The sequence below is a fragment of the Budorcas taxicolor genome, chromosome 18 (genome assembly GCF_023091745.1).
Source record: "Budorcas taxicolor isolate Tak-1 chromosome 18, Takin1.1, whole genome shotgun sequence".
In the NCBI taxonomy this organism is placed as follows: Eukaryota; Metazoa; Chordata; class Mammalia; order Artiodactyla; family Bovidae; genus Budorcas; species Budorcas taxicolor.
This window is the reverse complement of record NC_068927.1, coordinates 41,878,284-41,894,265: the sequence shown is the minus strand read 5'-3', so window position 1 is coordinate 41,894,265 and position 15,982 is coordinate 41,878,284. Positions and strand designations below refer to the sequence as shown.

The 15,982-nt window shown below is 44.6% G+C and overlaps 2 protein-coding genes across 2 annotated transcripts; both read right to left on the bottom strand.

The window, feature by feature from the left end:
• Positions 1 to 2,915: 2,915 nt before the first annotated feature.
• Positions 2,916 to 14,539, bottom strand: CCNE1 (cyclin E1). The gene is made up of 12 exons (XM_052656245.1): positions 14,329 to 14,539; positions 13,813 to 13,861; positions 13,618 to 13,705; positions 13,321 to 13,389; positions 9,440 to 9,591; positions 9,187 to 9,322; positions 6,253 to 6,399; positions 5,613 to 5,708; positions 5,055 to 5,189; positions 4,834 to 4,945; positions 4,583 to 4,740; positions 2,916 to 4,275 (listed from the first exon to the last, which is right to left on the bottom strand). The coding sequence occupies exons 2-12, from the start codon at positions 13,830 to 13,832 to the stop codon at positions 4,153 to 4,155; spliced, it is 1,236 nt and encodes a 411-aa protein (XP_052512205.1). The 5' UTR covers positions 13,833 to 13,861; positions 14,329 to 14,539; the 3' UTR covers positions 2,916 to 4,152.
• LOC128063922 (basic proline-rich protein-like) lies at positions 14,532 to 15,312 on the bottom strand. The gene is made up of 2 exons (XM_052656757.1): positions 15,306 to 15,312; positions 14,532 to 15,130 (listed from the first exon to the last, which is right to left on the bottom strand). Exons 1-2 carry the CDS (start codon positions 15,310 to 15,312, stop codon positions 14,532 to 14,534), a joined length of 606 nt encoding a protein of 201 aa, XP_052512717.1.
• Between the last annotated feature and the right edge of the window lie 670 nt (positions 15,313 to 15,982).

The window sequence follows — 15,982 nt, the reverse complement described above, 5'->3', positions numbered from 1 at the left end:
TGCAGGGCTACTCCTGGCTCAGGCCTCAGTCTGACTGCCTACCTTTGTATTACCACCACCAGCAGCAGCAATAATAGCAAGAGCAACCATCTATTACTGTTTCTTTTTAATGTTCTAGACGCTAGGCTAAGACTTTTTATGCATTCTCCAATTTAACATCCCTTATGGAACAAAGACTTATTACCATCCCCATTTCACATCTGAGGATTACTAGGCTTGGAGAACTTAAGCATGGTGCCCAAAACCACATTGTGAAATGGCAGAGAAAGGTCCCAGCTCCAGGTAACTGCCTCCAGAGCCCAATGAAGAAGTGACATCAGTGTGGGTTCAGAAAGGGTCCTCTTACTGCAGGAGATGAGGTTTCAGCTGGCTGAGGTTGCAGAGGTGCACAGGCCAAAATCACTGTTGTCTGGGAGTGCTGCAGGGCAGTCCCCACGCAGGGCCAGCTGGAAGCTCCTTTCCTTGATGCCCCATTGCCTTCCTGCACAGTTACTTTCCTGTGGTACAGAAGCATGACTTGGCTTGTTTCCTCAACCTGTGTCCGCACATTGCTCTGAGCCCTCACTCCCCTCCTCTCACACGAGCTCTTCCGCCAGGGGTATTAGCCCCGTCTCGAGCTTAATGTGCAGAAGCCCTTTGTGATGTAGCCTCTGTCACCTCATCTGCCTTTGTCTCCTTCCACCCCACTTTTCCAGGGCTGCTTGGAAGGACTCAACAGCCTCCCTCCTGAGCACAAGCGCAGCTTCCACTCCATGCTCGCGTTTCATACCGCTGCCCTCCGGGTTCCAGCTGTTCTTCTGTCTCCCAGGCTCTCCTGAGCTCTTGGACTCTTCCCATTGCTTTCCTCTCCAGAGCTAGTACAGCCTAGCACACAGCAGGGGCTCCCATGGGAGGCCAGCTCACTGTGTCATGCCAGGGAACCCAGCATTAGACACTCAGATGCCACACAAATTTTTGGAATTGGCATTGATCAGGAAAATTATTTGAGGGGGCAGAGACAGTGTTTATTGAATAAAGGACAGCATTGCCATCTTGTCTGAGGCTTTTGGGAAATAGTACCTGTTAGCTTGTGAAACTGAGCACATTAGAGTCTTCTGAAGTTAAATTTGAAATTGGGATGAGGTAGGAAAAATCTATGCTCACTGAATACAAAATGCAATTGTCTGTCATTGCAGGAACTAAAGTATCTGCCACAAATTATATTTAAGACTCTATTGTCACAGGCAGATTAGCTAATGCTTGATTTTAAGTATAGGCTTCTAATGCTATTACTCCTGGTTAGCTCTGCCTGGCAGGTAACCTTGTGGAACAAATGAATGCATTGCTTGAATAACATATTTGATCAAACAGGACAATTCTTTCAAAAATTGAGTTCTCTGTGGCAATTTGAGACCTGTAATCAGCAAATTAGATGATTACAGCAGGGATAAAAATAGTCTTCTAACAATGTCCAAGGTATAAATGTGATTTGAATTTCAAAATGCTAAACATGTGGTAGGAAAATGCACGGTTGGATAAATATGACTAGACATTATCAGATTTGATTTCTCTTTCCATCCCTGCTCTGAGGTAGAGCCTAATTTTGCCCAGATAAACTTCAATCTCTCTTGTGCCTGAGTTGGAGAATAGAAGTGCATCTACACACTAAGCTCCAAGTCTTAATGGACCCACAACTCTGCTTACTGGTTCTTGGTCTCAAGAACAAGTCAAGGTGAAGTTCAGCATCTCTTATTCTCCCACTGGTATAAAATGACCTCTGTGAAACAGGCTGTCCAGGTTCCACACATGGGGGATGGCCTTGGAAAACCTTCAACACCCACCACTTGAAGAACTGTGTCTTCTTTCTTGGGCACAGGGGCCATAGGCCTGACAGCAGCTGTGATGAGGGCTGCTGTGTAAATTCTGTGAGCTGGGGTGCGACATGAGGATGTGGTGTGCTCTACCACAATTGAATCAGTCTTCATGATTGGTTGACAAATTACCCCTCCCTTCTCTGGGTCCTTCCTGCTGACACATCTTTGCCTCATAGCATTTGTTCACCAGGGTTGACTAGAGCTGCCACTTCCACCCCTGCTATCTGTTTGATATCACGCTGCCTCAGTTGGTTTCAGATAAATTGCAGAATAAATCTGATCTGGCAAATGGGTATAGAGCCAACCAATGAGAAGTCAAAGTTTGTACTGGAACTTCCAAGCTCCCTCAAGAGGGGAAATTTGATTTCACTTACTAGTGGCTTAGAGAGTTTCTGGCAGAGTCACAGAAAATATTGGATACTATGGATTTCAGTTACCCATCGGGGATTTATCCTTTATTAGCACAGATTATCAAGAGCTGCCTATGGCAACACTGCTATTTAAAAGAATACTCATCTCCAGAAATACAGCACTCTGACAGTTTACAAGTGAGGCAGCCTCATCTCAGCATACTCAGTAACTACCGCTCTTTGCAGTACGATGGATCGCCAGTCCATGAAGTATTCACCTCATACACGCTTTTGAGCCAGTGTTTCCTCACATCTGCCAAGCTCTCAAACTTATAAAACAGAAATGTATTTAGTGCCATATTTTTGCACAGAAAATATCATATGTAAATTAACCCCTTTTAGGAACTTTCAAGTCACAAATGATCACCATTAAAAAGTCACTACTTTAAAGGCAAGAGTATCTCTGAGATGAATAATTAACTAAGAGTATCATTTGCTAAATGCCATTACATGTATATTTATAATGCATTTATTAAGAAACTGCATTAAAATGACAGAACTATAGCATCACAATGTGAAAAAGTAGGACCTCTCTCAAATTTCATATAAATGTGGTAGATTAAACGTGGCTTTTCTACTTCAGATAGATTTTTGCAAAACAACAAACACCAAGTTGAAATAAATGATATTTATTTGCTCATTCATCCTCCCGTAATGAACTCATACATAGACCAAAACACTGTGAGAAAATGAGACATAAGACTTGACAAGGCCACCACTTCGAGAATGTCCCACAAAATGTGATGTGAACTGTGCACATCGGGCCTGAAAGTGGACAATGACCTCTTCTGTTAGCAAGGCACTTGGTGATTCCATCAGTGATCAGGGAACAGACTTTACGATCACGGCCTTGAGTTACATGTGATTTTACTTTGCATTTTCTTCTTCAAAGCAGTTTAGGCTACGACATTAACAATTTCTCCAAATAAAGACTCCTTAGGTTAAGCTTTGGATAAGGACGCAAAGAGTATTAAATAACACTAATCACAGATACTTTATGACCTTTGTCCTGTGCTCGGGAAGAAATCACACTTAAGAATCCTCTTGGATGCAGATGTGACTTCACTACTATCACCATAACCAGCCAGTGAGCCCACCCGAAGTCACCACTGCACAGGGCATTGTTGGAAGATGCCAATCAGAGCCTCATTCTAGCTCAGGGGCCCCTGGGAGGCCTGTGAGGCTGGTACCTGAAGCTCACTTCAAAAGTTTTCTTTTAATATATTTGTTTGAAAGGCTTGAGTTTTGAGAAGCATGAAGTTAATTAACAGAGAACTTGATACAGCCACATTCAAAGTTGACTCCTAACTTAAATTACCAGACATAGCTCATAAAACCAGCTGTCTCAAAGACAGTGTTTTATCTTTATTAAAAAATGGATAAACATAGCAGCACTTGCAAAAAACAATAGTTCATAAAAGGCATTGTACACTGTCAACTGATAGTATGGAAAGGGGAGGCCCCCAGCACAGCTGGTGGTGGGCTGTACATCACAACACTCACAACCACCTGTCCACTTAATACGACTCAGCCCAGAACAGCCATGGGGAGACCAACAGCAACTTGGCACTCCTCAACTTCAAGCCTTTGTTATTTGTGTGAATAGTCAATCAAGTCAAGTATCACCCTCCTTAGCAGCATCTGGAGCACTCATTGGTGTTCTGGAGGTGGCTGGTGTACTTGACCCACTTATTAAAAAAATCTAAGCATTCAATAAAAAACACTTCTCCCTGTCCAATGCCATCCACAGAAACCTTCTGTCGCGGAAGAGACATGCTCTTCCATTTAAATATCTGTAAAAGCTAACGCATGTCTCTGCTGCAGTCGACAGGAGAGAACCTGGAGCAGGCACTTCTGCACAGCTGTCTTTGGTGAGGATGCTGGAGTGGTCATGCTGATCCCTGCCCACTGCTCTGCTTCTTACTGCTCTGTGGGGGGGTGAGGACTCCAGTGGGGAGAGGAGAAATCCTGTTTTCTTCAGATAATATGGCTTTCTTTGCTTGGGCTTTGTCCTGTTGATAGAATAAAAGCAAGAAATAGAAATGTTACAATGGAAGACTATATCCTCTGGGCTTCACTTACTTTGTGCTTTTTCCTATGTAGGTGAGTGAAGGAAAACAAAATAGAAAAGAACAATCTAAAAGCCTGTGGTCTATATGATATTTAAGAGATAGGATCTGTTGATCCCAATTTTTCTTTTCCAAGGAATTAAAAAGAACTGGAGTCTTTTTAGGATCATCTGGAGCCTGTATGAAGCAAAGTAAAGAGGCTGCTCAGGCAGTTTTAAGACTTTGTCTGGGAAACAAGAACATTACTGACCAGCAAATCCAAGCTGTTTATATGGGTCTGGATGTTGTGTGCATCTTCAGCAGGAACTCCCCTGAAGTGCTTAAGTTTTGAACTTCCTGTCTCCCTTATAACTATGGCAAATGGAACCATCCACTTGACACACTTCTCTATATCACACCACTGATACCCTGCAATGAAAATACACGTTATGGTCGATTTGAGATGAACAACTAGTTTGTAAGTTTCATATATCTTGTTAATGGACTGGAAAGCCAACATACCTGAAACCTTTTGCATCAGTTCGGATGAAGAGAAATGATACAAGGCGGAAGCAGCAAGTACACCATAAGAGAATTCTAAGCAGCCGACATCCAGGACACAGAGATCTAAAAGCTATGGGGAAGTACAGAACACTAAGGGACAAGCCAACACACAGCCCTTCTAGAGCTACTCAATCTAGTGGTGGGTTAGGGTGCCCCACAGAGGTAGTAGAGCCACTCACCTCTGCAATCTGTATGAAGATTTGCTGAGGATACTGAGGCAGGAGCACTTCATAAAAATCATTTAGATATGCAACCTGCATGTATACATTCAACCAGGACACAATGGTCAGGGGACTTAAATGCCACTTCAGGGCCTATGGGAAAACAGAAAACAGACCACGGGTGAAGAAAGAAAAAGACATTTCTATTCCCTTTGTCCCCTATAGTGTTAGCTGCTCAGTTGTGTCTGACTGTTAGTGTCCCCACAGACTGTACCCCACCAGAATCCTCTCTGTCCATGGGATTCTTCATCCAGGAATACTGGAGTAGGTTTTGATTCCCTTGTCCAGGGGAACTTCCCGACCCAGGGATTGAACCCTGGTCTCCTGCACTGCAGGCAGATTCTTTACTGCCTGAGCCGCCAGGGAAGCTCCTCTAAAGGAGTTTCAAAGTGCAGCCATTTCCCCCGCCACAATGTGTCCAGCTGAAGAACACCTAGCCAGATGCTCATGCTGAATGTAGAAAAGATATTATGTACGTATTTTTGAAAAGGACTGAAAAATTAACTTGTAACATACCTTCATAATGATTAATTCCATGGTGAGAATTTCATCTCCTGAACAAGCCCCATCTGTAACATAAGCAAACTGGTGCAACTTTGGAGGATAGATTTCCTAAAAGGAAATAAAAGAAGATACTACTAGCAAAATGCCCATCTCTTATAGTTTTAACTTATATATTGTACCTCTCAAATTATTTTTTAGTATGCTAACATAGAAAGAAAGAGAGGGTACATTGATGGGATAAATATAAGAGCTACTCTAGTGGTTCAAAATGCATTAATTGTGAAAGAAATGAAACATTCATCCTCATCAATCAACCTTTTACTTACTGAAGAGTTTTGAAAATTTCACCTTTTCAATACCTTTAGTAATGTGTTTGAAAGTTGGGCCCATCTACCCTTCTAATCACACCAAAATTTTCATCCTCTTAGGGAGAAGTTCAATTTTTTTGATTAAAGGAATTAAATTAACCTAAGCATTTTAAATACTCATACTTTTCTTGGTTAATTTCTAGCCTTTTTTTATGTGTGGCTAAACTTTAGAAGGCTTCAAATTAGAAAAATACAAATATAGACAAATAGTTGATCCCTTCCCCTAATTCCAGTGGATCTCAAGAAAAGCATGTACTACATAAAAAAATTTGAAAATTATTTACCTCAAGTTTGGCAGCAATAAATAAAGATGAAATCCCAATAAGCTGTAAAAGTGTTTTTACAACATTTTGTTGTGTTGCCATATACCGATCAAAGAAATCCTGTGCCAAGTAAAATGTCTCTCTGTGAAGTTTATAGACTTCACATACCTGAAAAAATAGTAAGTTTTAGAATAGTTACTTGAGGAAAAAAAGAAAGACAAAAAAACTCGCCATGATTTTGGTGAAGGATAAAACCAAAGAGACAGAAACTGGCTTTTCGTAAAGGATGGTTACCTTGTTTATCCCTAAGCTGGGAAAAACTGGAACTCAGGATAAGGATGAAGTGTTCTGTGATCTAATATAAGAGCAAAAGCTCACAGCTGCAGAAAGAAGGTACATTCACAGTACAGTAAAAGCAGTGTTTCAAGGAAAAACAAAATTTTCTCAAAGAAATATGTCCTCCTTTGTAAGTTTCATTAAGATGTGAGGAAAGAACTACAATATTTCTTCACAATGAACATCATCAGTATGAAAGTTTGAAAGCTGGAACATAGGTTTATTTAAAGACCCCAACACTAAAACACTGTTAATCTAATCACAAGAGGCAAAAGCTTTATTAAAAAGCATTAAATGAAAGACTCAGAGACCTAGGTTCTATCCTAGGCTCCCCTTTAGAAAAACCGATTATAAAATTGAGACGTTATAATTAGTCCTGCTTCGTTAACCTCACAGGACTGCTGTGAGATATGGAAAAATAGTATACATGATGGAGTTGAAAAGGACCAAAGAAATATTAGACCTCAATTCATTACTATCATCAAATGTTTGATTATGCATTTAAAACTGCTATTCCTAAACAGTATATCCCAAATAAGTACACTTCACAGGGTTATAATAAGTAGGAAAGGCACCAGCGGAAACAACAAACAGAACATTACTACAGACCTCCATCAATCACCAAAGGGTTTCTAAGTCCATGTGGAACCATGTTTAGAGTCAGTCTTTATTAAGTAACTCAACTACAATTGGATTAGAAGTGTTCTGTTCTCTATGGAACAAACTTTCAGACCTATTTTACCCAGCTCACCATCAGGCACACTGTGTAAGCACTTCTTTTTTTGCTACATACTTCTTGGCTGGGCTGGGAGCTGGGAAATTTAACATCACTGCAGATAAGACTGCCTGTGAACTGTGGACTCACGTTTTGACCCACATAAAACATAAAAGTTATCATTTTCTCTATCCTTTCAATAGTATTACATGACTTAAGACCTATAGTTTTAAGCAAGCCTGCCAAAGAATTTGTACATTTGTACATTTTCAGGGACCAATAAAGAAAAGGAGATTAAGAATGATAAAAAGATGTTTTCATGTAACTCTTACATGGTCTACTATGTAAGCTATCGTTTGGTCACTAAGTCTGACTCCTTTGCGACACCAAAAAGGAGATCTATAGGCCGCCAGGCTCTTCTATACATGGGATTTCCCATGCAAGTATACTGGAGTAGGTTGCCATTTTCTTCTCCAGGGGATCTTCCCTACCAAGAGGCTTCCCAGGTGGCTCAGTGGTAAAGAATCTGCCTGCCAGTGCAGGAGACTTGGGTTCAATCCCTGGATCAGGAAGATCCCCTGGACAAAGAAATGGCAACCCATTCCAGTATTCTTGCCTGGAATCCCATGGACGGTGGAACTTAGCAGACTATAGTCAAGGGGGTCACAAAGAGTTGGACATGACTTAGCACACACGCACACACATGTAAGCTGCACTTCATATACACTATTTATAATCCACACAAACTATGTAAGGAAAATACTAATAGAAAACATTACAATGAGAAAATCAACTTAAGTGACTTGCCTGACTGAGGCACAAAGATGTTAGGTGGCAGCAGATTTGACTCTAGGATAAGCACAACTAGGGAACAAATACCCCGGTCAATACAAACTTTCTGAAGGGTACACGGCAGTTTGTTTTTAGGGAATACATAGCCACTCAGCTTCCATATATACTTTCATAAAATGGATCTGCCTAAGATACCCTTCCACTCACAGAAGAAGGCTCATTTTGCACCCACCCAAGGTATGTTTGTTAGTCACTCAGTTGTGTCTGACTCTGCAACCCCAGGGACTGTAGCCCGCTAGGCTCCTCTGTCCATGGGATTGTCTAGGCAAGAACACTGGAGTGGATTCCCATTCCCCTTTCCAGGGGATCTTCCTGACCCAAGGATCAAACCTGGATCTCCTGCAATGCAGAAGGATTCTCTACCATCTGAGCCACAAGGGAAGTGGTATCCAAGAAATGTCCCTTAATCAAGCCGCTATTGAGACACCCACACTTCCTCCTAGAAAGAGGTGCACTGCCTATACATCATAACTTCTTGTATTTAACAATTATTTACTATAACTTATATCTTGTTATTTGATAAATTTTTGTATGATAATGTGAAGTACGATAGTGTGATCAATAGAAGACTTGAACAATATATTTTGTTAGGATAAACTGTGGGGAAAGAGAAATGGGTCCCAAGGAGTTAAAATGAAACAATATAAAATTTCTGACTGTTAAAGATAAATTTGTTCATATATTTTTAAAACATTTGGTAGTAAGCTATCAAATAGCTGTTACACATTCTATTGTGTACACTTAAAAAGCAATTTAATTAACAAAGATCAAATACCAATATTTACAATTAATTGGAAAATACAACCTTTGCAACTATTTAAACTTTGAGAAAAAAATTCAGATGCCAACTTAAAAACATCTAAGGGATAAACAGACTTCAGAAATTCTTTTAAGGAAGTACATAAGCAAGAAAGGTAAACCACTGTAGTGTATATACCACAGTTCAGAGACACACAATGTGTCAATGGAATCAAACAGGTGAAGAGATGACAACATCACAAAAAAATCTAGAAACGGTCAATGCTTCTAGTTAACCAGAAGGCTCAACCTACCTCCATTAACCAATCCAGAAGAATTGCTCGCATTTTAGGCTGCAGAAGAGGGTGCCGTTGCATAAGGTGCTTGTCCCTCAAGTATGTCTTTTCCTTGTTTAACATGATTTTCCATACTTCCTCTCTATTTGCCCAGCTACAAAAAAACAAAACCAAGCAAAACACAAAAGACAGGCGTCAGTATGCATCCAGCTAGCGAAGTGGAAGTGCACAGGGAATAAGAGACCCAGGAGGCACTCGGTGGTCAGCTTACTTCAGTACAGGCAGTGGCGACGCTCTGGATGATGATGGCGTGCACCTCTGAGGCTTGTACGCAGCGTGTGGGTACAGAAGTTCATCCTCTTCTTTGTCAGGTGTGGGAATCAGGGAGCAGGGGTTTTCACAGGCTGTATTACTGTCCCAAGGCTGTAAAATAAAGACATGTTAAAAAAAGTTTGATGTAAACCAGCTGTTTTTACATTCATTGATTTGTAAAACAGCCAGTAAAACAAAAAAACAAAATGTCTTTACACACCTAGAGCAATCTCTAGGCCTAAATCAATATTCCAGCGTAAATTAAGATGGAGATAGCATGGAAGACACAGTCATGACTCCAAGCTTTCATTTTCTCAGAAGTCTATGCAGTAAGTACCTAAGAAAACTAGTCAGTAGCATTTTATTCTCCATATCATCATCCTCATATGAGGTGCGTGAGGGCACAGAAAGGGTAAGACAAAATGCAAACAGCTCTTATGTTACCGAAAAAGAAAATCTACTCGCAGTTCAGTAAGACACTAAGCATGGCTCCAAAAGGGTATTGGGAGATTTGGTCACAATTCAAAGACTTGGGTTTTTTAACAAGTACAACTAACCTAATAAAATGTCTTAAAAGTGAAAGACAGAGTTTCCAATAAAAGTATTTACATAAGCACTCCACAACCACAAATATAAAACTGATTGCCATCTATATTTAGTTTCCACGTTTAATAAAAACCCACCAAATGTGACATCTTCCTTTGGTTGCAGGTCAAGCCAAATATATTACATAATGAGGACCTTTCGTTTTCCTTAATTCAAATGGAAGAAAAAAAAGGAGTATCTGCCTACTTAAAACCACATCAAGCAACAGTCACAGGATTTACTAAGAAGCCTATAGAGATAAAGCCTAGACATTCCTGAAGACCTTTGAAACCCACCCCCAAAGTCTTATATAGTAATAAATGCTAAACCATCATTAAAAACCCAAACAATGGTTCTCTTAAAAAGTCCAGATATTTAATTCAATTTTTAATATTTGGAAAATGTCATTTTGCCATTTAAAGCTTTTTCTTTGTAAAGCTACTGTTTATCATCTTACTCGAAACAACTATGATTGTTTTTTAAAATTATAATGAACTTATTGAAGATATGGCACGTTAACAATCCTGCCAGCATGGACGCTCTGTTAAAGGTCTGCGACTCAGCAATTTTTTTTAAAGCAGAGAGATCATCAGTGTTGACTGGAAAAGAGACAACAAGAGGACTGTAAATGAACATGGAAACTTGGGCTCTCCAAGTGCTGCTTGGAAGATATGGGACAGGGTGGCTATCACGGCACACTGGCCACTTTCAGAGGAAGCCAGAACACTTTCAAGGTACTGAGAAGAGCAAAGTAGGATAAAGCTCTCCTCCATCCAATGTGCAAAGAATTGGGCATGCAAATTAACCATGACAGATCTTGCCAACAGCTGTTGGAGAAGGGCAACATCCTCTTCCAGTTCTAGTATCATGTGCTGGTATCATTTCCTTGACTCAAAAGGATCATGTTACAACTGCTTTAAGTCGTATTCATTCAAGAATGAATTCTAGTTTTGAAAGCAGAAGCTGGGTGTCACCCTCTACAGCCAGATGGCTGAAATAGTTGAGAGAAGACTTTTGGAGATAAAATGTTAACAGTTCCCAACCTGCAGTACACAGACAAATCAGGTGAACCACAAGCAGACAAATGGTCCCCAAAGTTGGCCTTTGGCCAGTGTATGAAGCAGAATAATGAAGTCTATATTCTTTAACTTGAATGTATACCATGTCTCAAAGAAAGTGAGATCAATCTAACTTTAGGAAGGAAAGGGATAATAGCAAGAGACCAATTTGATTATTTCTAACCACCTCTGACTCTTTGTGCCTCTTTTAATGAAGAATGAAACCACCTTATGCAAAATTATGTTCTGAGAAGTAACTAATAGAAATTCCAGGACTCCATTTCAATAAACAAGTTGGGTCTCATGCAAAAAATTGAACAAAATGGATATGTTAAATAGACTTTAGACAAAAGAGCATTATTTTCATTGGGAAAAACCCAAGGTAAGAATCAAAGGTTCCATGTGGTCTTGTAGCAGTATCACAGAGTTCAGCATGATGGCTACAAGTAGCTCAGGGCTATTGAACAGGGCTGAACTATGATAACTCCACAGAAAAATTCTGTGTAATTAATTGGCAAAAAGGTTGTTACCCCACAATTCTAGCTTCATGAATCTACAGAGAAATAACATATGACACTGACTGCTTCATAAATGATGGGTAATTTCAAGCTATCTACTTTAGACAATGTGTAGAAACCTGTTGTCATTAATCTCTGAACCATGAAAATGCCTTCTAGTGGGAAATAATATGGCTATTCACATATCACATCTATCAGCTCTCTGCAGTCCAGGGACAGGGCCAAAGCCCTGTCTTAGGCACCCTAGGCTCCGCTCCAGTTATCTCTGGAACTGAAACTACTCTAAAACCCCAAGAAGTCAACAGGGACAGCTTTGCTTCAGCCTCAGTTAAAAATTCCAATTCAAAACATAGCCAGGAAGACAACCAATCTTGAATTTCACAAAGTTGAGATTCATTTTAGTAGAGACCCACAAAAATTAACTTGCTTGGTTTGAAGTCTTTACAGGGAGAAAAAAAGAAAAAAAAGGGAAAGAACTTGAAATGCACTGTCTTATTTCTTTTCCTAAAACAAAGTATCTCTTCTTCTAATACAGCAAGTAAACCATCAAGCTGTTGTTCAATATTAAGTAGAATCTCCCCAGAAATGGTAATTACTAGGGTCTTGTGTGCAATAACAACTGCTTTACCATGTGTCCCACAGCTTTGAAGACCTTCACTCTTCCAGACCCAGCTGCTATGGCCGTTGCCCACTGTCCTACAAAGTGATGTGCTGCCACTGCTAACCTCATCAGAACCACTTTCCTTGGCTCAAATACTATTCCTGCTCAGTTTTTATCTGTTATAGTGTCAGAAAGCCTGATCAGTTAGTTTGGAGATAGACTGCTTCCCCTACTGGGGCCATAACTACAGTCTCCAGCCATTTCTGGAGGCAGAGAGATAATACAAGCTTTTTGGGCTAGGGACTTCTGATATTATGATGGTACCGTGAACATGCAAGAAATATGGCGGGAACTCCACGAAGGAGGGGCAAGAGAAATGGACTGACTAGTCAATTTTAAAAATGTGTTGAGATGCACATATCATTACACAGAATGTCTTACTAATACTCTGGTGGAGGTCAGATCAAACTCCAGGCAGCAGTTATCACTGTAAGTAATTGCTGAAGAGGCTAGAAGAACCATCAAAAAGGGGGAAAAAGTTTGAAACATGACCTAAAGGGGGTGGGAGCAGGAAAGGGAAGTCCTTAAGCACCATGAGGAAATAAACACAAGTGTGGATGGGGAGAAGTTGCTTATGAACACACACAAACCCCCATCATCAGTTACCCGAAGAGCTGTGTGTCAGGAGCCCTCCCACAGTTCACTAGCCTACAGCCTAGGCTATAGGACAGACTCCGCCCCTGGCTTGCACAGGACTCTGGGTTACTTTCCTCCTCTAACTGAATCTCAGTTTCCTCAAGGGCAAAAGGAGAGGACTGAGTTATGTGAGGTTCATTCTGGTTCTTCCAGACATCAGCGCATATTTGTAATCTCAGGGATGTCAGTCAGGAACACAGTCCTTCCTGGAATCCCAAGACTGGCAGAGGTCAGTGCCCACTGACAGGCACAGTGCTCAGTTATATGAACTGTGGCCATAGCTGGAGAAAAAGCCTTCAGCAGGAGGCAAGCAAGTATGAGACTCAATGTGACCCCAAACAAGGGGAGCCTCAACTTCGACCCAATCAGAAAATGTACCTACCTGACTGCCACACTGGCTTCTCACAGTCTTGTCAATTTTGGCAATTTCTTCATCTGGATCCTGCAAAAACTAACATAGAACAACCCCCATACCCCAAGGAAACACACAAAACAGCCCAAAGACAAAAACACAGACACAGAGAAGAAAAAGAAAGCTAGTAAGGTTATGATCACCATTTCTGCCAAACGCTCCCCACTCTTGATCCCTTATCAACAAATACATGGGCAGAACCCATTCTGGTACCCAGGTAAGATTGGGGGGGGGGCATCCTCCCCCACCTGTCTCCTTTGTACTCACAACGGCTACATTTGCCTTTCTTTTCCTGGAGCGAACAGAGACATCGGTGCCACTTTCCTCTTTCATGGTATCCGGTTCCTTCGCATCCCTGCAAAACCAGGATGGCACAGAGGTAAGAGTTCTACCCAAATCTCGGCCCACCCCTCCCCCACCACCGCACACCTTCCCCTTTCCCGCAGCGGCCAGGCCACTCACCTCTCCTTTTCCCTCGGCATGGCGCTGGGCGCAGGATCAGACCTCAAGCCTGGGGGCACGAAACGGCAGTGGGGTGAGGACGGCAGCAGAGGGGTCCAGGGCCCGCCGGCCCGTCCCGAGCACCCCTCCCCCTCCCGCGCGGGCGGCGGCGGCGGGAGCCTCCCGGGCCGGTCGGGAAAATGGCCGATGGGCCCGGGGTGGCCTGTCACCCGCGGCGCCACCAGCGGCCCGCGACGCCGGGTCGGAACCCAGGGTGGGGGGGGGGCCTCAACGCCCCCTGAAACTCTCGCCGGCCCATTGCCTCCCTCGGGACCCCCAGCTGCCTCAGTCTTCCCCTCAACACCTCCCCGGAGCCCGCTTCTGAGTCGCCCTACCGGGGCACCCCGCGCTGACGCCTCCGGGGACCCGGCGACCCGGCCTCGCCCCACCCCCACCCGGGCCCGGCCCGACCCGACCCGGGCGCTCCAGGAGTTCTCGCCCGCCGCGCAGTCCGGCAGCCCGAGGCAGGGTCCTCACCCGAAGCCGTCTCCGCGGCAGGCAGGCAAGCAGGCAGGCGGCACGAGCCGAGGCTGGAGGCAGGAGGCAGAGGCGAGCGGGAAGCCAGGAGGCGGGAGACGGCGGCGGGCCGAGCGCGCGGCGGTGGCGGGATCCGCGCCTGCCCCCTACACCGCGCTGGCGGCCGAGCCGGCTGCTCCTGCGCCCGGCTAAGAGCGGGACATTTAAAAATCCCAGCGCGCGGAACCGGCCCCCGGACCGCCCTCGCGCCCTCCCGCCACCCTCCGCTCCGCCCCGGCCGGCTCGGAGCCCCTCAGCGGCAGCCAGAGGGCTCGGCCCCGCCCAGCCACCGCCCTCAGGACCGCCCTGCGCGGCGCAGGCCCGCCCAGGCGCTCAGGCCCGCCCGGGGCGGGGCCAGCGCGGGGCGGGGCTAAGTGACAGGGCCTGCGCGCCGGAGGGGCGGGGCCCTGGGGCCGTGGCGGGGCCTGCACCGCCCAAGCTGCGGAGCCCGCGCGGGGCGGGACGCGGGGGCCGGCCGGCGCGCGCGGTGGGGCGGGGCTGCGCAGGCCGGGACGCGGGGGTGGTCTGGCGGGAGTGCGGCGGAGGGGCGGGTCGCGGGGCTCTGGGGGCGGAGCCGAGCGGCGCTGGAGCGGCAAAAAGCCGCGTGGCCGGCGCTGGTGGAATGTAAACACGGCGGGCGGCGAGGCTTCGGTCCTCGACTGAGGGGTCGGGCCACTAGACCTGACGTCCGTAGGCCTGCAGCGCGCGCGCACTGTCTCTCCTTGCGCGTCTCCCCCGCCCCCGAGACGCAGGTTTCCGGGCCCTGAGTCAGGGTGGGATGTGCCCAAGGTCACAGCGCATGGTCACAGAACCTAGAACCAGGGCCTCAGGCCGCCAGATCGGGGGCCGCCTGTGGAACAGCTGTTACTCCTGGACGTGCGTCCATCCATCTGTCCATGAGTGCGTGTGTTCATTCAGCTAATAGTCTAGCACCTTACCTTCCATGTGTGCCTTTCGCCACAGATTTTCCCCTGAGCATCGGAAGACCTCTTTGATGCTGGGATTCCATGCGGCCCTCTTTACCTTAAGCATCAAAGCCACACTCCATGCCCTACAGAACTCCACGTGGACCTACCCTCACCCCGTCTCAGACCTTTCCTTCAACTGCCTCCCATCAGAGCTCCTCTGGCCATCCTCGGTCCTTTCTTATCTCGGGACCTTGGATTTTGTTGTCCCTAGCTCCGGCCCCTTCCAGCTACATCTTTCCTGAGAATTTCCAAGTCTTCCCCAGGAGTTCCTCTCCACCACATTGCCCTGCTGTGGCTCCTGCACAGCACTTGCTGCCATATGTCTCTTGTCCGTGTTAGGTTCTCTTCTCCCTGCCTTGTCTGCCTTGTTCACTGCTGTATCCCCCAGCTCTTGGCATAGTGTCTGGAGGAAGGGAGGCACTTCAATCTTACTTGTGAAGGAATGCTTGGAACACATGGTGACCAAGCCCTTCTGGATTTTACAGGCTAAGGAGACAAGTATTGAACTATCATCACTTGAAAGTACCTACTGTACTAAACTTCTAGAAAAGACATATAGCACAGGGCTCCTAAACACTCTCAAGGCCCTTCTTGATTTACAGTCTCAGTCTTGAGCCTCCTCCCTCCATGACTATCTTTTTGAAGCT

Bases quoted from the DNA above. Each gene is read 5' to 3' on its own strand.
- CCNE1 (XM_052656245.1), bottom strand. From the start codon at position 13,832: ATGCCGAGGGAAAAGGAGAG. The intron at 13,390-13,617 runs GTGAGTACAAAG...GTTCTATGTTAG, and splicing joins GAAAGGCAAATGTAGCCGTT to TTTTTGCAGGATCCAGATGA. The intron at 6,400-9,186 runs GTAGGTTGAGCC...CTATTTTTTCAG, and splicing joins TTCTGGATTGGTTAATGGAG to GTATGTGAAGTCTATAAACT.